This window comes from Rattus norvegicus, chromosome 2 (genome assembly GCF_036323735.1).
Source record: "Rattus norvegicus strain BN/NHsdMcwi chromosome 2, GRCr8, whole genome shotgun sequence".
Lineage (NCBI taxonomy): Eukaryota > Metazoa > Chordata > Mammalia > Rodentia > Muridae > Rattus > Rattus norvegicus.
This window is the reverse complement of record NC_086020.1, coordinates 177,169,079-177,189,870: the sequence shown is the minus strand read 5'-3', so window position 1 is coordinate 177,189,870 and position 20,792 is coordinate 177,169,079. Positions and strand designations below refer to the sequence as shown.

At 48.7% G+C, this 20,792-nt stretch overlaps 1 protein-coding gene across 3 annotated transcripts; it reads right to left on the bottom strand.

Moving 5' to 3' along the window:
• Positions 1-5,794: 5,794 nt before the first annotated feature.
• Pmvk (phosphomevalonate kinase) lies at positions 5,795-15,527 on the bottom strand. 3 transcript variants are annotated; one of them, NM_001008352.1, is made up of 5 exons: positions 15,209-15,351; positions 12,968-13,031; positions 10,584-10,736; positions 7,538-7,667; positions 5,795-6,279 (listed from the first exon to the last, which is right to left on the bottom strand). In NM_001008352.1, exons 1-5 carry the CDS (start codon positions 15,301-15,303, stop codon positions 6,137-6,139), a joined length of 585 nt encoding a protein of 194 aa, NP_001008353.1. In that variant the 5' UTR covers positions 15,304-15,351; the 3' UTR covers positions 5,795-6,136. The 3 variants fall into 3 exon arrangements, with proteins under 3 accessions (NP_001008353.1, XP_038958269.1, XP_017446383.1); XM_039102341.2 differs by lacking the exon at positions 10,584-10,736 and having other exon boundaries at positions 15,209-15,527; XM_017590894.3 differs by lacking the exon at positions 12,968-13,031 and having other exon boundaries at positions 15,209-15,521.
• Between the last annotated feature and the right edge of the window lie 5,265 nt (positions 15,528-20,792).

The window sequence follows — 20,792 nt, the reverse complement described above, 5'->3', positions numbered from 1 at the left end:
ACAGGCCTGACCAGAGCCTTTATCCTCAGCGCCATCTCAATGGCCTATTGGAACTTTCTGTTGCACATTAATATAAAAGATAAATACATGTGTTTTTGAAACAGGGTCTTCTTGTGTAGCCTATGCTGGTCTCAAACTAGAGATCTTCCTGCCTCAGGCTTCCAAGTGCTAGGACTATAGGCGTGGTGTGTGCTCTTACCCAGCTCTCCTGTTGATTTTATTCATGAGAGAATTTTATTCCATGGCTCAGGTTGGCCTCAAACATGGCAACCCTCTGCTTGACTTCCTAAGGATTCATTTACCAGCTCTAGTGACCTAATTCTCTCTCCCTCTCCCTCCCCCCACCCCCGCCTCTGTGTGTGTGTGCCTGTGTGTGTATGCACGTGTGTGTGTGCATGTGTGCACGTGTGTGCGTGTTGTGTATGTGCACGTGTGCCTGTGTGTGCACATGTGTGTGCATGTGTGCACGTGTGTGTGTGCGTGTGTGTGTGTGTACACCCGTGTGCGTGTGTAGGACCGAGTTCCATCTTAGGTTTCTTTCTCATTTGCTCGTCGTATCTTTTTCTACCGTCTTCGTGTGTACACTGTGTCTAGTTGCCAGGTGTGGTGATACAGAGTCTAAGGATACCTTTAATCCCAGGACTCAAGAGACAGAGGCAGGGAGCAGGGTCTCTGCAAGCTGGAAACCAGTCTGATCTACAACATAAGTTCCAGGCTCGCCAGACCGATAGGCCAGCCTGGCTTAAGGGGGCCGGGGAAGGGGGAGGGGGGTATTGGAGAGATATCTCAGCGGTTAAGAGCACTGACTGCTCTTCCAGAGGTCCTGAGTTCAAATCCCAGCAACCACATGGTGGCTCACAGCCATCTATAGTGGGACCCAATGCCCTCTTCTGTCTGATGCTCTTCTGCCATGCAGACACACATGCCAATAGAGTGCATATGTACATACATACATAAATAAGTCTCAAAAATTGATAAGGATGCTGAAGTGTGGCTCTCTACAACTGATGGCTTTTGGCAGGGGAGTGGGTGGAGAAGGGCTCATCTTCCCTTGTGGGGCTGGCCACTGGGAGTCTGTCCATGCTTCACTGAGTATACAGACAACACGAAATGGACTTGTTTTTCTCTTTCTTTCCCTTCTCTTTCTTCTGCAGGGCAAGGTCACAAAGGAGGGGGATTGGACCTGGGGGGCCTTGGAAACAAGCATGCCGGGGCCCGTGATGTGACATTCCCAAATAATTCATAAAAACACTGTTGGAAAAGGAAGAGGAAGGAAAAGGGAAAAAAGAAAAAAGCAAAGGAAGGAAAGAAAAGAGAGAGAAAACAAAGCAGAGGCTAGAGAAATGGCTCAGTGGTTAAAAGCACTGGCTGCCAGCAGAGAGCCCAGGTTCAATTCAGCACCTACATGGTGGTTCATAACGGTCCGTCACTGCAGGGATCCGAGCCCCTCTTCATCCTCCTGTGACACTGAATGTACCAGAGGCACAGACACACATGCAGACCAAACACCCAGACACATTAAATAAACAACTTTTAAATGTGTGTGGCCACATGTATGCCACAGTGAACAGCTCTGTGGAGTTGGTCCCCTCCTTTAACCTTTGATGTGGCTTCCAGGGAGCAGTGCTAGCTCTCCAGATGCCTCACCCAGTCTTTACCTAGTGGTGGAGACCTCAACTCAGACCCTTGGGCTTGCAAAGCCAGCCCCCCAACCCCTGAGAATCCACTGAGTCTTCTACATAAATGATCACTTTTTTTTTTTATTTCTTTTTTTTGGAGCTGGGGACCGAACCCAGGACCTTGTGCTTGCTAGGCAAGCACTCTACCACTGAGCTAAATCCCCAACCCCATAAATGATCACGTTTTATAGATGTTGTTGGCTTCTTTTTAAATTTTATATCATATTTATTTCCTTATGTATTTGGGGGAACATATACATCCCACACCACAAGTGCGGAGGTCGGAGGACAGTGCTAGGAAACCAGTTCCCTCTTCCCACCACGTGGGTTCTAGGGATCAAACTCCAGTCCTCAGCCTTGGTAGCAGGCACTTTACCCAGTGAGCCATCTCACTGCCTCCGGATGCTCTTGGTTTGTCTTGTCTTACATTGTCTAGAGCAGTGTTTTCAACCCTCCTAACCCTGGAACTTTTACTACAGTTCTTCTTCCTAATGTTGTGACCCTTTAATATAGTTCCTTATGTTGTGGTGACCCCTAACCATCACATTATTTTTGTTGCTACTTCATAACTGTAATTTTGCTACTGTTATGAATTGCAATGTAAATATCTGATATGCAGGGTATCTGATATGGGACCCTTGTGAAAAGTTGTTTGACCTGTTGTCTGCAGGTTTGGAAGTTTAGTTTTTATCTTCTAGAAGTTCTGACTATTTTGTCATTTGTTTTTTGAGATTGGGCTCAGAAGGAGCCCAGACTGGCTTAGAACTCACCTGGTAGCCTATCTAGCCCAGTGTGGTTTACTCCCAGCGCTCAGGAGGCAGAGACGGCTGATCTGTGAGTTCATGCCAGCCTGGTCTACTTAGTAAATTCTGAGACAGCCAGAGCTGTCACAGAGAGACCCTGTCTCCAAAAAAAAGCTGACCTTGAACTCATAACCCTCTGCTCCTACCTCTTTCGTGGGTCTGCAGGAGTATTCCACTACACCCAGGGTTTCAGTAAAAGGTCGTTATCAGACTGGAGGCATTCCATTCTATTTCTAGTTACCCAGAGATTTCATCAAATATGAACACAGAAATAAAATGCTAGCAAGGCGCTCTTTTCTGGCTGGAACCATGCAGGCCTTTGCAGGGAAGAAAGAGAATGTTCCTGCTGTGCCAGGAACCTTTAAAATAAAAACAAAGGAATTTTTGCAGAGTTGAAGGTCAAGTGCCTGTAAAAGAAATTTTCCCAAAGGTTGCTTTGAAAGACAAGGAGAAACTTATCTTCGGGGGTGGGGGTGGGGGGGGAATCTAAGCAGAGGACTGGAGAGACTGCTCAGTGGTTAGAGCACTGGCTTCTCTTCCAGTGGTCCTGGGTTCAGTTCTCAGCACCCATGAGGTAACACATTTCTGGTTCCAGGGAATCTGACGACTTCTGCCTTCAACAGGTGCCAGGCATATATGTGGTGTACAGACTCACAGTCAGAGTACCCATGCATATAAATGAAAGGAAAATAGAAAATAAAAGGCTAAGCACTGTCACAAGGTGCACTAGCAAGTGTGCAGAATTGAGAGGTGAAAGGACAGAAAGGCAAGAATGGTGGTGTGTGGACAGTTTCACTGATGAGCATACTCCTTGCCTCCGGAGGGCTGAATCAGCCACCACCATCTACCATGCCCACAACTTGGCTCTCCCTGGCCTTTTTATTTTTTTAAAGATTTATTTATTGTATGTATATGAGCACGCTGTAGCTGTCTTCAGAAGATTACACTACACTACACTAGAAGAGGGCATCAGATCCCATTACAGATGGTTGTGAGCCACCATGTGGTTGCTGAGAATTGAACTCAGGACCTGTGGAAGAGCAGCCAGTGCTCTTAACTGTTGAGTCATCTCTCCAGCTCTCTCCTGGGCTCTTATTTCTTGCTCCAAGCCTAGGAAAGCCTCTTAATCTATCCCTTTGCATGTGTTCCCCTTACCCATCAAAACCATCAATGTCACCCTTCCATCTCCCTAATCAGACTCAGTCTTCCCTGTGGCGTCTCCTGCCCAACCCCTACCCTGAGCCTTGTCCCACTATTATCTGCCCATCACAATTACTGGCTGGTCCCCTCCATGGATCAGTCCTCCCCTGTATCTCATACCATGTTGGAAGGTCAAGAACTATGCCCTTCCAGAATTCCGCTCAATTCCAAAGCCCTTCTGCCTCCCTTACATTGTGCCCCATGAGGGAGGGTCGCTCAGCACCAGAAGCTAAGAAAGAGAGCTGACACCTGAGTTAAGAGAACAGGAGTCTTTCTCAAGTGCCAGTGCCTAGGCGTCCAGTTAAGTGTCTTTGAAGTGGCTGCCCAGGCATGGAGGTAGGGTGTGGACTCCCAAAGAAGGTTCTGAGCCTATGGCAATTGTGGCCTTTACAACAGGACCCTCCAGCTGAGTGCAAAATCCAGCTCTCTCAGTAAGTGGTGGTCCCCACTGGGTGGGTTTTACAAGCTCTCTGAATCTGCTCATCTTTAAAATGAGGTAAGGGGGTGTGGGGCTGGAGGGATGGTTCAGTGGTTAAGAGCACTGACTGCTCTTCCACAGGTCCTGAGTTCAATTCCCAGCAACCACATGGTGGCTCATAACTGTGTGTAATAGGATCCGATGCTCTCTTCTGGTGTCTGAAGACAGCTACAATGTACTCATATACATAAAATAAATAAACAATTCTTTTTTAAAAAGTGAGGTAAGGGATATAAAAATACCAGTCTATAGGAAGTGGATGTCCTTAAGGGAGTGGTTCGAAACCTTCCTAAGGATTTAACTCTTTAATTAAAACAGTTCATGTTGTGGTGACCTCCAACCATAAAATAATTTCATTGCTACTTCATAACTGCAATTTTGATACTGTTATAGACCATAATGTAAATATCTGATATTTAAGATATTTGATGTGTGATCCCCTCTGAAGGATCGTGACCCACAGGCTGAGAACCACTGCCTTATGAGATCCCTGTTTCAAGCTATTGTTGTGCTAGGTGCCCTGTCAACTCAAGGCTTTTGCTCAAGGGTTCCTCCCAGGTGGGTGATTCAAAACTTTACCTTGTGAGTTTGGGTCACTTCTGTAGCTGGGACTATTTGTTTATATGCCTCTGCTCCAGATCCAAAGAAAGAGTCCTACACAGTGGGGACCATGCTGGTCTGTCTAGGGAACCCTGGCTGCCTTCCCAGTGAAACTCCCCTCTGGTCCCTGGTGCCCTGGGGGAACTGCTGTCTCTCCTCTAAGCAGACCCCATGAGAATTCACCCATGCCTGCTCAACTTCATGGGCTCATGGCCTGGTGCCTGGCAAAGGCAGGTAAGGGAGAATAGCATAGGCCAGAGTGAGCCAGGTTTATTTGGGTTGGGTCACGCTGAGGTACCGGCTTCTCCCATCTCCCTTGTCTGTGAGAACTGAATCTATGTGGAAATGAAGGCAGGGTGAGCACCAGAAGCTTGCCCTGGGGAGAGCATGGAGCCACAGGGCGTCATATCATCCACACGATGTGGCAGAAGATGCTGGCCACTGGTCAACCATTCCATTCTGTGGTGAGCCCGGACACCCATTGCTCTGCTGGCTCCCGGCCAGGCACGTCACTGCAGTTCCTGGCATCCAAAGGGATACAGAATTTACCTTCCTTACCGGTTTCACACAGTGCCTGTGACGAGCCCAAAAGTAAGAAATCATGAAAAGCTATGAAGGTGCAAGGGGCTGGTGCACTGGTGACAATTCCTGTGGTGACAGCCTTTCCTAGGGCCATCCCAGAAGACAAGAACCACAGACCCACTCCCACCAGTGACACAGAGACCTGTCCAGGCTTTAGACTCAGGTCAACCTCTGCGGGATTCATCCCAGTCATGTACAGGGCAGAGTGGGGCCCATACCTACCCCAATACCCCAGATTTTCTTTGTTTTGTTTTGTGTCCTTTTGAGACAGTTTCTCTGTGTAGTCCTGGCTGTCCTCAAACTCACTCTGTAGACCAGGCTGTCCTCAAACTCAGAGATCTGCCAGCCTCTGCCTTCTGGGCACTAGAATTAAAGGCTTGCACCTCTACCGCCTAGTTCCACTCCCAGTTTGTCCAAGATGTCAGGGAAATAACCAGTCTCCAGCTCTAAGCTGTGCTCCAAGGAGGTTTATTAGGATTCCAGGGCTGAGAGCTTACACACGGGGAAGCAACACCACCACAGTTCTGCAGGCCTGCCTTACCATGCGCATGGTAATGTTTCTGTCTCACGCAAAACTAATGCATTGGCCTTTGCCCTGTAAGTGTCCTCTCCAGGGAAGACACACACACCGGAGGTTTCTTTATTTGCCATTACCCACGAGCATCCTCCTCATTCCTCTGGAAGTTTAAAGCCAGACCGTTTGTCTGTTTTCTGACCTCAGCCGGGACTGGGCACCCACATCTGGTAGAAGCAGGGTTCGCCCGGTCCATCAGTCTCTGCTCACCCCTCAAGCCTCAGCGCTGAAGTTTGGCATGAATAAATTCCAGAAGGTTCTCCAACTGATCCTCCAGGCACTGTTCATCTCCGTGGTTCTCAATGACCCAGTCAAAGTCCCCAAAGCTGTCCAGGCCACATTCTGACTCAGCATCGTCCACCCCTGGGAGGAAGAATAGGAGTCAGGCCCCAGCCCCACAGACAGCAGGCATCCACCCTGTGCCTCTCCTCTGAAAACCTCCGAGAGGTAGGCACGGCCCCCCACCATGGCAGCCCCTGAAGAAATCACTCTGCTCTGGTCATCGCCTACAGAGAGAAGACTGGATCAACAACGCAGACAACCCAAAGGGGTGTCACACTGTTTGGCAAGCCTGGCATACGCTGGACCGGAGCCTGTCGGGAGGCATATGCTGTCCTTAAGGCTGGAAGCAGGGTGAGAGTGTGGCTCCTCCCACTCTTCACGGCCTTGAGAAGGAAACCTGACCTTTGTGGGCCAAGGTGCTCATCACCAGGAACACGGGAAGAGCAGTGTCCACACGGTAGCTGTAAAGCATGGGTCTCTAAGAGGGGGCATAAGAAGCACCACACACAGGCTGGCCAAGAGATACACTGTTAGCTCTCACACTCACTAGATCTGAGTGGATCTAAGAAACAGTGACCTGGGGCAGAACAGAGGCCTGAGCCGCGCTTCAGAGCTATCTGCAAAGCAGGTCCTCGGCTGGTGCCACTGAGGCCTCTGGAAAACTTCTTGTCTGGTCCCATGGCTTATCCAGGGTTTGTTTGGCTTGCTCACTGTACTGGCTGGTTTTGTGTGTCAACTTGACACAAGCTGGAGTTATCACAGAGAAAAGAGCCTCAGTTGAGGAAATGCCTCCACGAGGCCCAGCTATAAGGCATTTTCTCAATTAGTGATCAATGGGGGAGGCCCGGCCCATTGTGGGTGGTGCCATCCCTGGGCTGGTGGTCCTGGGTTCTATAAGAGAGCAGGCTGAGCAAGCCAGGGGACGCAAGCCAGTAAGTAACATCCCTCCATGGCCTCAGCATCAGCTCCTGCTCCCTGACCTGCTTGAGTTCCAGTCCTGACTTCCTTTGGTGATGAACAGCAATGTGGAAGTGTAAGCTGAATAAACCCTTTCCTCCCCAACTTGCTTCCTGGTACTGATGTTTGTGCAGGAATAGAAGCCCTGACTAAGACACTCACCAACCACTATCAGTCCCCAAAGCCTAAGGGCCAAAAGAATGGGGCCTAGCCAGACAAGTTCACTGGCCTTAACAAGGCAGCCAAAGAAGATACCCTATGACCTTGACCTTCTGCCAACTCGTTCCCTTTACAGCCTCTCACTCACTCACTCTAGGCCTAGAGCACAGGGGTGGCTGAGCTGTGTGCTGAACCATGGGGACAAATGCTATTTGCAGCCTACCTCGTGTGAACACCCAGCCCCGTTGCTGTCGACTCTGCTCCGAGGCTACTACTCGGACGGTCTGTGTCAAAGCCCCGTAGGCCTCCTGAAACCACTGGATGTCAGACATCCTCCGTGTGTCACTCACCAGCTGCAAAGAAGAGACACAAATAGGTGACCATTAGGACAAAGTGCTATAGGGAAGGAAGGCTGGGAGGCGGGGAAGCCAGAGCAGTGGTGCAGCTCACTGAACACCTCTGAGTACTGCCACCTGCCAGACAAGGCTATCACTCAGCCGCAGTTCTAAGTTAGGAGCACTGCAAGAACTTACTGTGCACTGTGCCAGGCACCGAGGATGGTGTCATACGCAAAACACACCCTTGCCCTGCTCTCTTGGCGCTGAAACACACAATAGAGCAGGAGATGCAATACAAGACACACAGTAGCTTTTCCAAATGGGACCACAGAGCAGTCTGATGAATGTTAGCCCAGACATGGCTGAAACATAGTTCCTCACCTCCTGATCCCTCCAATCCTGACCCTTCCTGCCTCTGCTCAGAATAAAAATCATAGTCCTTCTGCCCCAGAACCAACTCATCACCCACTCGACTCCTAATGGCTCTATCCTTAAAATCCATGTAAGAGTTCTCAAGTCTCTCACAGCTCTGAGGCCAGCCTGTCACTGACGGATCATCTACTGGGTCGGACCGACCATCTACTGGGTCTCTCTGCTTCAGCTCTTACCCGCCCTCCCGCAGCCAGAGAAAGCCCGTTACATCCTTTCTTTGGTTTTGAGACAAAGTATCACTATGTAGCCCTGGCCCGCCTCAAACTTGTTACATAGGGAAGGCTAACCTTCAACTCCTTGCCTTTGCTTCCTGTGTGTTAGGATTACAGGCCTGTGCACCACATCTATAATGCCAGATGTAGGAGAGGTGTGTGTGTGTGTGTGTGTGTGTGTGTGTGTGTGTGTGTGTGTGTGTGTGTAAATAATTCAGAGGAGTCAGTTTTCACCTTCCACCATGTGGGCTCTGACAGTGGATGTCTTTATCCACTAAGACATCTCGCCAGCCCCGCCTGACTTTTTTATGTGGGTTCCAGGGGATCTGAACTCCAGGGCTTTATCCATTGAGCCATCTCCTGTCTCAGGTTCTTAACCACACTCCTTCCAAGAACTATATCCAGATACTAAAACATGCTCCATCATTGGCCTACACCCTAGTAATTAAATTGCCCCTTAATTCCTAAACCATGTCTTTCCTCTTCTCAGAACTTCTCAGTGACTTCTAGTCTCTTCCAAAGCCTTACATGATTTGCTCTTAACTTCCCACAGGCAACCACAATGGCTGCTTTTCAGACATACCAGGAACAGGCCCCTCTCCAGCCCTCGAATTCTGGTCCTTCTTTCTAGAAAGCTCCTTCCCTTACTAGCCTTTCAGTTCACTCCTTCACTTCCTTCCTCATGCTCCGACCTTGCCTTAAGAAGGAGGCCTTTGGGCTGGAGAGATGGCTCAGGGGTTAAGAGCACTGACTGTTCTTCCAGAGGTCCTGAGTTCAATTCCCAGCAACCACATGGTGGCTCACAACCATCTGTAATGGGATCTGATGCCCTCTTCTGGTGTGTCTGAAGATAGCTACAGTGTACTTATATACATTAAATAAATATAAATAAATAAATAAATCTTTAAAAAAGATTTAAGCCTTAAAGCCTTCCTATGCCTTAAAAAGAAGTCCCTAGACAGCAGGCTTTAAAGAGCATCCTTCCCGGGCCTGCCCGCACCTCCACCTGTCTTGTTCACCCTGCCTGGCACCACCTACACTTATTTAGAACATGGCTCCCCAACTCCTAACTATAACAGGAAGTTTCTTGAAGGTGAACTCTTCATTCCATTTTGTACCAGCACATCCTAAGAACCTAGAAAGGTGCCTGACAAAAGGAGACACTCGGAATTTACCACAAGTATGAATAAGGAAGGCCCAGTGTAGGGTGCTGTGGGCTAGTTAAGACCTGGGGAGGTGGAAGCAGGAGAATCAGGTGCTCAAGGTCATCCTTACCACCCAGAGGTTCCAGGCCATCCTGGGTTACATGAAACCCTGTCTTAGGAGGAAGGGAAAAAAAGAAAAAGAAAGAAAAGACAATGATGTATGTCAAGGAAGGCTTCCCCGTGAAGGTGACATGAAAAGTGTCAGAGTAAATCGGGTAAAAGGGTCAGGAAAGGGCAGCCAGGCAGAAAGACACGCAAGGGCATGTGTGGTGGTGCATACATTTAATTCCCGAACTTGGGAGGCAGAGGCAGGTGAATCTCTGTGAGTCTGGGGCCATCCTAGTCTACAAAGTAGCTAGCCAGGGTTATATAGTAAAACATTGTCCAAAAAAAAGAAAAGAAAAGTAAGGAAGGAGCTGGAGAAATGGCTCAGTGGTTAAGAGCACTGACTGCTCTTCCAGAGGTCCTGAGTTCAATTCCCAGCAACCACATGGTGGTTCACAACCATCTGTAATGGGATCTGATGCCCTCCTCTGGTGTGTCTGAAGACAGCTACAGTGTACTCATATATAATAAATGAATGAATCTTTAAAAAAAAGAAAAAAGAAAAGAAAAGAAAAGAAAGGAAGGAAGGAAGCAAGGAAAGAAGGAAAAGAAGCAAAGTCACGGGGTTGGGGATTTAGCTCAGCGGAAGAGCGCTTGCCTAGCAAGTGCAAGGCCCTGGGTTCAGTCCCCAGCTTCAAAAAAAGAAAAAAAAGAAGCAAAGTCCCTGCTGCATGGTTGATGTAAGAGAAGCTGGTGGCCTCAGCTCTGTTAGGATGGAGGGGAACACAGGAGCCCCAACATTCACAGCAAAGCTAGGACTTTGCTGTGAGAGGGTGGGAGGCACCAGCACTTCTAGATCTGCCAGTGATCTATGACTTGCTTTGAAAAAGCCACTCTGACTCACAGAGGCAAGAGGCATCAGAAGAGGACTTCTGAGATGCTAGCAACGTGTGCAGAAGGTGGCAGTGAAGATGAGAGATGACCACAGGAGAGATCTGGGAAGAGCTGTTTTGTAAGCCAAGGCAGAGCCCCCTTACCCAGATAGGCTGGGACACGCCTTCCACAATCTTCCGGCAGAAGAAGCCTGGGTCAGCCTGGCGCTTCTCCTCCCCCCAACAGATCATGTCCCTCCGATAGGTCTCCTTGTAAGTGCTTGCGTCCAGAAGTTTCTGGAAGTCCAAGCCATGCTCCTGCAACACACAGTCCATCTATGACACAGTCCTTCCTAAAATGGGAAGAACCAGCCCCTCCTGGCACCTCCCTGCAGTCACTAGCCAGCTTTGAGAGTGACAAAGCAGCAAGGAGGAGAGCCCTACCAAGGGAGCACCCCAAGATACTCAAAGCTGGGAGGTCTTAAATAATTCCAAAATTGTTTGACATGTGTGGTGTCATTTTTCTCTTCTGAGAGTTTCATCCTCCCAATTATTTCTGGCTTAAACTAATCCCGAAGTGAATTTGCAACCCCTGGGCACAGCCTTAGTCTATTGCATTCCAATAAGAAACCCTGTGTCCTTTTGCATCCACCAAAAACCCCAGAGAGAGATGTCTCCCCTTCTTCTCCTTCCCCATACCCAAAGTCCTCACTTGGCTGACCTAGCATTGCTTCATTTGGCTCTGGGCATTCCTAGGACCTTGCATACCTAGAGAAACCCTTAGACTGGAGGGACTACTCTGACCCCCAGGGAGCTGTTTCTAAGCCTTCCCTCCCCTTCTCCAGAGACAATGACAAGCAAAGGCTCTATCCAGAAGGCTCCAGAACAGAAAGGCATTCTCAAAAACATAACCCATAACCAGGCAGTGGTGGCTCACACCTTTAATCCCAGCACTCAGGAGGCAGAAGCGTGTGAATCCCTGTGAGTTTGAGGCCAACCTGGTCTACAAAAAGTTCCAGGCCAGCCAGAGATATATAGCAAAACCCTGTTTCAAAATAATAATAATAAAATAATAATAGTAATAGTAGTAGTAGTAGTAGTAGTAGTAGTAGTAGTAGTAGTAGTAGTAACAACCAGAACTCAAAAAAGATGCATTTGTTTACAATAAAAATCTCTTCTCCCCTCTCCCTTCCTCTTCCTGTGGCAGCCAGCACTGTAGTTCCCATGGTGTCTTTTCTAGCAGTGCAGAAACTCACATCTGGAACATCCCCCACAGCTGGAACAGTGTTCAAACACTGTATATATGAACTGAATATAGGAGCAAATATAATAATAATTTTTTTGGTTCTTTTTTTTTTTTCGGAGCTGGGGACCGAACCCAGGGCCTTGCGCTTCCTAGGTAAGCGCTCTACCACTGAGCTAAATCCCCAGCCCCAATAATAATTTTTTTGAGACAGGGTCTCACCCCATAACCCTGGCTAGCCTGGACTCTCTTTGTAGACCTGGCAGGCCTCAAATTCACAGAGACCTACCTACCTCTGTCATTCAAGTACTGAGATGAAATATATGCACCACCACCTACGATTCTAATTCTCAGTCATTAGTATTGTTTGTCCCCACCAAATCTCCTATTTAGCCTTGCCCCCAATATGGTGGTATAGGGATATGGTGCCTCTGGGGGATTGTGGCTCTCAGGGAGGACTAATGAGTTTCCACTTCTGTGGGACTGGATTGGTCACCCTGAAAGTAGGTTGTTATATAAGGATCCAGGCCTCTCCCCTCAGTCCTCTTACCCTGTGATCTTTCTTTTGTCCACTGTCCTTCCACCATAAGGCCTTTACCAGAAGCTAAGAGGATGCCAGCACCCTGGCCTTGGACCTTCACAACTGTGAGTTATATCTCTTTTCTATATGAAAGTACCCAGTCTCAGATGTATTATACCAAAGCCAAACTGATTAGGGCATCTGCATACTGCGCTGCTTCTGCCTGTCTGACCACGCGTTTGATAATTCATGTGACTATGCACCCGTTCATCTGCATGTGATTGGAGGTCGGCAACCTCAGGTGCTGTCCATCCACCTTGAGGCGTTTACTTTTGTTTTTGAGATAAGGTCTCCCACTGGGACCTGGACCTCACCAATTAGGCCAAGCTGGCAGGCAAGCAAACGACAGAGATCTTCCTGTCTCTGCCTCCCTGGTGCTGGGATTACAGGTGTGCAATGCCATGCTTGGCTTTTTATGTAGGTATTCAGGATAGAACCCAGGTCATGGCAAGCATTTTATCAACTGCACCATCTTCCTTCCCAGGCCCTGAGAATTCCAGGGTTGCATCAGGACAGCTGGGTTTGAGAACGGGGATTAGAGCACAGATCCTTATTAGTTACGTGGCATCAGAGCTACCAATTCAAGCACCTACAGCCCTTCCTGGACCCCTTCCTTTTCTTAGGGCCTCATACCTAGACTCTCTTGAGCCACTGACTCAAGCAGCAGCCATTGCTCCAAGAGCAGGTTCCTCCCAGCACCCCCCGATGCCACAAGCCACCACCTACCCGAGCGTACTGCTCCTTGAGTGGACCAGAGAGCCGCAGGACAGCACAGATGTTACCTCCAAGTCTATGGGACAAGGAATCAGAACCCGGTTAACCCTGTGCTGCCGACAGTCTCCAGTGTCCAGAAGAGGAGTCCAGTGCCTCTGTTGCTCATCTCTACCTTAGGAATTCCTACTCTCGGCCTCCCCTCCCCTAACCGCCTTTGCTCGTTTATAATAATGGCATCATCTGCCCTACAGTCACATAGGATTATTGCAAAAGCCAAAGAACTATCACGGAGCCCTGAACTAACAGCAGAATGTATTAAGTAAGTGCCACGGGAAACTCCAGGCCTGCTGAGATTCTGGTTGGATCAGCTTTCTGCTGGGACCCCAAACTCATTCACTCAGAGCCACAGAGACCTTGGTATGCATTGACCTGGTCACCGCAACATTAATAATTTGCCCTCTGAGTCACTTGGTGTACGTATTACCATTTCCTGTGTGCTATACTTGGATCCAAGCAATACCAATGTAAGAGTCACAGTTTCTACCTGTCCCTGAGATGCCCAGGAGGGCACTTAAATGCCTCATGGTGAAATAGGTGCCCCCCCCCGCCCCTGCTTTTAGAAACATTTCGTGGGGGTGGGGAGGAGTCAGAGGACAACTTTCAAAGGTCAGTTCCCTACTTCCATTGAATCGGGCTTGACAGCCTTTGCCTGCTGAGCCGCCTCACGGCCCTGGTTCTTGTTCCAGATGAAGAAAATGAGGTTGAGTGAAGAAAGTTAACTAAAAGTAACATTGTGGGTAACAAAAACAGGGAATTAGCGGACACTGTATTCCCGGCCAAGAATCACTCTAATTCTAGTGTTGGCTCCTTTAATTCTTCTAACCATCCCATATTACACCCACTTAGCACGAGGCAGAAGTGGAATAGAACGGGTAAGACGTCTGTAGCAAGTCATGCAGTAAGCACTGGGGCGGGCCGTGAACTCCTAGCTGTCTAACCCCAGCTTCTAGGCTTCTGGGTGGTCTCCAGACTATCTGTGGAGGTAAGAGCAGGTAAAATTTACACATTGATGGTGATTATTTAGTGATAAAAGTTGGACCTCTTAGAACAAATGTGGTCCCTAACACTTGTCCCATTGGCCTTGGAGAGGAGCCTCACTGTTCTCTCTCTTCCTTCTCTGCCTTCCTAGTCCAAGTTCCTAGAAAAAAAAAAAAGTTTCCCAGAACATCTCATCACTTAAGAAAAGTAGAAGGCTAGGGAAAAGGCGAGCCTCATAAGCCGGATGATCTTAGTTCAACCCCTAGAACCCATGCTTTTTAAAAGCTGGAGGTGGGCCAGGTGTGGTGGCACAGGCCTTCAATCCCAGCACCCGCACGAAGGCTCACAACCATCTGTAACTCCAGTTCTGGGGATCATGTGCCCTCTTCTGGCCTCTTCTTGGTGTGAACACCTGCACACACAAGGCACAAACCCAAACCCATAGCATAAATACTTCTTTGAAAACAAATAACTAGAAAGGAAGGACAGAACAAGTGAAAGGTATTACTTCAAGGCAAAGCTGAATTTAAACCCTCAATTTGCTACTTTATAACCCTCACAAATTTTAACACTTTAATACTCAAAAAGTCAGCATGTTGTTGTCCACTCTGGCCTTGAACTCCTAGGTGTATGAACTTTCCCTGCTGCTGGAACACACACACACACACACACACACACACACACACACACACACACACTGGGTTTTAGCTCCTAAGGGCCCCTGCTTCTGCATCTGTGACATGGGAATGCTAATACCACTATTTGATAAAGGGGCTATGTGGGTTAAATGAGATGATATAGACGTATAATGCCTGGCATAGAATATTCCATAAATTCCTGCTATTGCAGGGTGTTCTGGGAAGATTCTCTTTGGAACAGACACGCTCGTGGTCTTGAAAACCCCTTAGAGTCACGTTAGTCTCCTTATCTACACCAGTTACCTCCCACCAGAATCATGAAACAGGAATGGCACGTTTGAAGGTGCCTGGATGTAATAGCAATCCATGTTTCTTGACGACAGAGTTCTTCTGCAGAAGCAGTCTCCTGGTTCCTAGAGGGGTACATGTGCAGGCTGCTGTTTCACTGACCACGAGGATCTACCTTCTTCCCTGTGTCATCCTGTCCCTCCTTGCCCTCAGTGAGCTCCCTCCATCAAGCCCTCCCTCCATCACTTGAGGTAGCGCCCTTCCTCGGCTTCCCTGTACCCGCGGACACCTGCTCTGCAGCCTCTCGGTCACGAAGTCCTTCCCGGATTTTCTCTTCCCGCTAAACAGCAACACCAGACGCGGGGAAGCTCCGAGCGGGGCCATGGGGCCACCAAGCTTCACCAGGCCTACAGCTGACACTTCGGACCCCTGAACTCCAGCCAGGCACGAAGTGGACTCGCCCCAGTAGGAGCAGAAGGGAGGAAGGATCCCGCCCCTTCTCCACACTATACAGCCCAGGTCGAAACCAGCGCGCAGAGAAAGGGCGCAGAAACCGGAAGGGAAAGAGCCTTGCAGCCTGGTATCTAAGAAGTCTCCCCCGCGGCACGCACTTAGAACAGTCTACGCCCGCCCAGGTGTGACGTCATGGCCCCGCCTTCTCGGCTGACACCCTGAACCGAGAGGGACACCGGGTGGAAAGACTAGCCTCTCTTTCTCTTCTACACAACCGTACAAACATAAAGAAAAATAGTAATGTTTAAGGCATTTTCAAATCTGCCTTTTAATTTGTGCGTCATAACACCAGTTTATGTTCTAAAGCAAGTATGTGTTTGCTCGCACTAAAAATAGCTCTTTCCAAAGAAGTAGCCAGACAATGACATGATAGGGTGTGTTTCCTGATGTCATAGCGAGGGAGGGGCTTATTGAACAGTATGCTATTTCACTGCGGAAAGGTTTTGTAACTGCTGAAGCCGCCAGCCAGAACTAAGTGATCTCTAGCCGTATCCTCCTCTCTAAAGCTTTTCAGAATCTAGGGAACATCGGTGACATTAGTAGCTTAGGTTAAGGAGCTTTGACGCCACTCTAATCAAGATTACCCAATTTCCTCCGGAGACTAACATCCAGCCAGAAGTTGAGAGACAGAATTAGGAGTGTTCTGACACACACGTGCTGTTATCTGTAGATAGAAATTACTGTCCTGCCTTTTTCTAAGCTTATCAAAATAAACCCTGCTACCTATGACATTTCCATTGTATGACCTCTGCAAAGTCTTGTGAAAACCAAAGTGAAAACCATGAAGAAACCTCTTAGGAAAATCATTTCCCTGCATATTCCAAAGAGGCTTGGAAGGGTTAGGGATTTAGCTCAGTGGTAGAGCGCTTGCCTAGCAAGCGCAAGGCCCTTGGTTTGGTCCCCAGCTCCGAAAAGAAAAAGAAAAAGAAAAAAAAAAAAGATTCTGTCCCAAAGAGGCTTGGAGCGGAAGAGATGGCTCGGCGGTTAAGGGCATTGGCTGCTCTTGCAAGAGCACCCACCTGGCTGTCCATAGCCAACTGTAACTCCAGTTCTAGGAACCCTAAAGCCTCTGGGAATTGCATGCACAAGGTACACAGTCATACGGGCAAAACACATAAAATAAATCATTTTAAAATAAAGAGGAACAGGAGTGATCAGATCCAGAAGGAACAGACTCCGAGAATCACCAGAACTGCACTCATGGGCTGAGGCTGCCCCTCACTTGGTAGAGTACTTGCCTAAGCCTGAGGGAAGCCCTAGGTTTGATGGCCAGCACTAAATAAACTGGGCTTAGTGGCAAGTGCCAGCACTGGAGGTGGAAGCAGATAAGTTCCAGGCCAGCCTGGGCCATAAAATAAAATAAAACAGAGAAGGAAGTGAGAGGCTGAGTAAACAGAGGGAAACATGACTGTACAACAAAATGCTTTATAAACTTTAAAGTGTCCACTCACAGCCGGCTGCTTACTTGGTTTAAGCACTGTGGTTTCACAGTCTGTAAGTCAGCACATTGTCCAGCCCATCTGCAATAAACATTTCTCTGGGTCCCACTGAAAGCTGGCCCTCACCAGGCCAGTAAAACCTATATAGGGTAAAGTCACTCTGGCCTCCTACTCACTAATCCTCACTCAAAAGAAATCAGAACTTCCACCCAGAATTCTGAACTTGCCTGAATTGAATAGTTTACCCCTCCCTCGGCCACACCCTGGAATCAAGCTTTCTTGGAATTCTAGTCCCAATCACAAAGCTTCCTAATTTATTCGCCTAAGCCAGGCAGTGGTGGCGCACACTCTGGATTCCGGCACTTGGGAGCCAGAGGCAGGCAGATCTCTGAGTTCGAAGTCACATGGTGATTCACAGCCATCTGTTACTCCAGTTCCCGGAAATCTGACAGCCTCTTCTGGTCTCCACAGGCACTGCATGCATATGGTGCACAAACATATATGCAGGCAAAACACACACACACACACACACACACACACAAAATGAAGTAAGAAGCTGAGAGACTTGTGTCAAGGTCTAGACCACTAAGTGATGAGACCAGCTCTTTCTGGTTCCAAAACCAGATGTTTTCCAGTCCAGGCATGGACATCTCCAGTCCTGGACATGCCTGTCCAGCCTTCAGGGGCAGGCCCAGCCCATTCCCTCTGCTTCTTCCCCCAAAACTGCATCCCATGCCTTCCTCGGATGCTTGAAACATATCAAGTACTATCAAAGGCAGGGCCAGGCACAATGTGGGTAGAGTCCCAAATGACTGGTCAAGAAATGAAGGAATGTTGGGGATTTAGCTCAGTGGTAGAGCACTTGCCTAGCAAGCGCCAGGCCCTGGGTTCGGTCCCCAGCTCCGAAAAAAAGAAAAAAAAAAAAAAAAAGAAAGAAATGAATGAATGAATGAATGGGTGCTCCACAGGGGAGACTAGGAGGACAGGACTGTCCCCCTAAGGTTAGAGGGGACCTCTATGGATGGATATACCCAAGACTAGGTCTGTGCAATCCCAAACCCAATTGCTCAAGGTCCTGGGGCAGCTCCTTGAGGCACCTCCTTCCCTGCCTCCCTCCCATTCCCATCCTGAGCAAGTCCCCACCCACCTTCAGCCTGACCTGCTGCTGCCACCCTGTGGTCACAACCACTCTTCTCTGCAAAGAGCTATCTGTAAGGAACAAGAACCAGGAGGAGCCTGACCTGTGATGCATACTCCTCTGGACTTCAATTCAGAGCCCAAACTCAAAGGCCATTGTGTATGTGTGCGTGTGTGCGCGTGTGCGTGTGTGCATGCGTGCGTGTGTGTGTGTGTGTGTGTGTGTGTGTGTGTGTGTGTGTGTGAGAGAGAGAGAGAGAGAGAGAGAGAGAGTATGGTGTGCGTGTGCGTGTGTGTGTGTGTGGTGATGAGTGGGAGGTAGAGATTTGGAGAGGAGAAAGGAAGCACACTGCCCTGGGCTCTTGGCCTAACTCTCTCCTAGCAAACTTTGGGAGCCTGCACAAGTTGCTATTCTCTGGGCCTTTCTCTACCTCTGAAATGATGCTCAGAAGACTGTTCCAGAGCTGACCACCTACCCACAAGCCAGAGCCACTGAGATGGAAGCTGGTAGACAGGGAAAATGGCTTCCCTAACCAAGAGCCCAAGGAGCAGAGGTTGAAGCTTCTTTTGTTTCTTCTCCAAATGGCAAGTGACACAAATAGATCCAGGGAGTCAGAGAGAGCATAGTAGGACTGAATGAAGCTCAGGGGAATTTCTGGCCCTGAGCCAAGTAAGTCAAGGCTCTGGGTTCTTGCCCAGGCCCTTGCAAAATAACTACACAGTGTAAATTCAGATCTGACTGACTGCTCGACTCTGTGAGAGATGGAGAGGCCACGGTCCCCTGTGGTCTACACACTGCCTGGGTCATTGCTCACCTCTCTCTCTCTCTCTCTCTCTCTCTCTCTCTCTCTCTCTCTCTCTGTGTGTGTGTGTGTGTGTGTGTGTGTGTGTGTGCATGTACATGCACATGTGTATATGTGTTTCTTCCCCTGTTAAAATAGTCCTGAGTTCAATTCCCAGCCACCAACATTCTGTAACTCCAACATCTGACACTCTCACACAAACATCCATGCCGGGAAAACACCAGTACACATAAAATAAAAATAATTAAAAGAAAAGGAAAAAAAGGAAAGAGAGAGGGGAAGAATAAGGGAAGGAGAGAGGAAGAAAGGAGCCTAGTGTGCCACACATGCTTGGAATCCTGGCTCTTGGAGGCTGAGGCAGTCGGATCAGGTCAGCTTTATCTATACAGTGAGTTCAAAGCTAGGCTGATTCTAGGAGAGCCTGACTCAAAAACAGCAGGGCATGGTGGTGCATCCCTTTAATCCCAGCACTCACTTGAGGCAGAGGCAAGCAGGTCTCAAGCAGATTTTTGTGAGTCCAAGGCCAGCCTGATCTACATAGTGAGTTCCAGGACAGCCAAGATTACATAGTGAGACCTACATAGTCTCACCGTCCACCCATCCTAACCACACACACCCCCCCAAAAAAAGAAAAGAAAGAACTGATGCAAAAGAAAATGTTCTGAGCATGTGCAAGGGTTTTCCTTGTTATTCCCTAAACAATACAGTGTAACAAACACTTAGTGTTTAGATCGATCACATTGGGTAGCACCATCAGTAATCAGGAGATGTTCCAGCTGCACAGGAGGTTCTGTGTGGGGCATATGCCAGCGCCATGCCCTTTTATATAGGGGACTAGAGCATCAACCATGGGTAAGCATCCACGAATGACCATACTCCACCACTTGAAGAGCCCTGTCATGGATCTCACAGTGGCTCACTAAAACGGGGCACTGCCACTTCTAACTTGCATGAGAGTCTGGCTGAGTCCTAAGGGAGTCTGGACATCTTACCCAGGGCCTGTAGGTGATCAAGTTGGAAACCTGACACACTAGGTTTTCCAACCCCAAACTTACTCAGCCAAAGTTCTAGTTAGGTCTCCTGGGCCGGACACTGATAGAAAAGGAAGCCATCCCAGGGTGCGGGGCCAGCAGACTCAGAAGTCTAAGTGGGATTCTGTGGCTCAGGCTGATCCGAGATGAAGCAGCAAAGCTGGGAGAGACCTGGTGTGTCTGGATTCAGGACATCACTGCACTGAAATGGAGAAGCACCAAGGCCCTTGGTGTAAGCATGTGAAGGGACCAGACACATCTGTGACCTAGAACAGGGATGAATATAAAGAGCTTCTGCACCTGGGTGCCTTTGAGAGGTTACCATGGCAACACCTAGCTAGTCCTGAGGTCTGTCCTTGGGCCCAGCAGAGGAGACTGGGAGCATGGAGGGGGTCGGGGGATGACAGGCATAGGCTGGTGGTAAAAGGCTGGGTTGAGGCCATGTGGAGCCATGTGGAAAAGTTGTGGCCCCTGGGAAAGCAGTTTTGGGGGCTGGCTAAATGAAAAAATGTTTTCCACTTAAAAGTAGAAGGCCCTGAAGAGGGTGTGGTGGTACAGGAATGTAGTTCCAGCCCCACAGGCCCCAGAGGAGGAGGATTCAAAGTCTGAGGCCAGCCAAGGATATACAGTAATATCCTGTCTCTAGATAAAAATGGCAAGAGGTGGGCTGGAGAGATGGCTCAGTGGTTAAGAGCACTGACTGCTCTTCCAGAGGTCCTGAGTTCAAATCCCAGCAACCACATGGTGGCTCACAACCATCTGTAATGGGATCTGATGCCCTCTGCTGGTGTGTCTGAAGACAGCTTCAGTGTACTTATAAATAATAAATAAATAAATCTAGAAACCTTAAAAAAAAAAAATGGCAAGAGGTGCCACTGGGAAATAAAGCCTTTGCCTATCACACAAGGAGTCCCGGGTCTGATGCTAAAAAGAAGGGGAGGGGTAAGGAG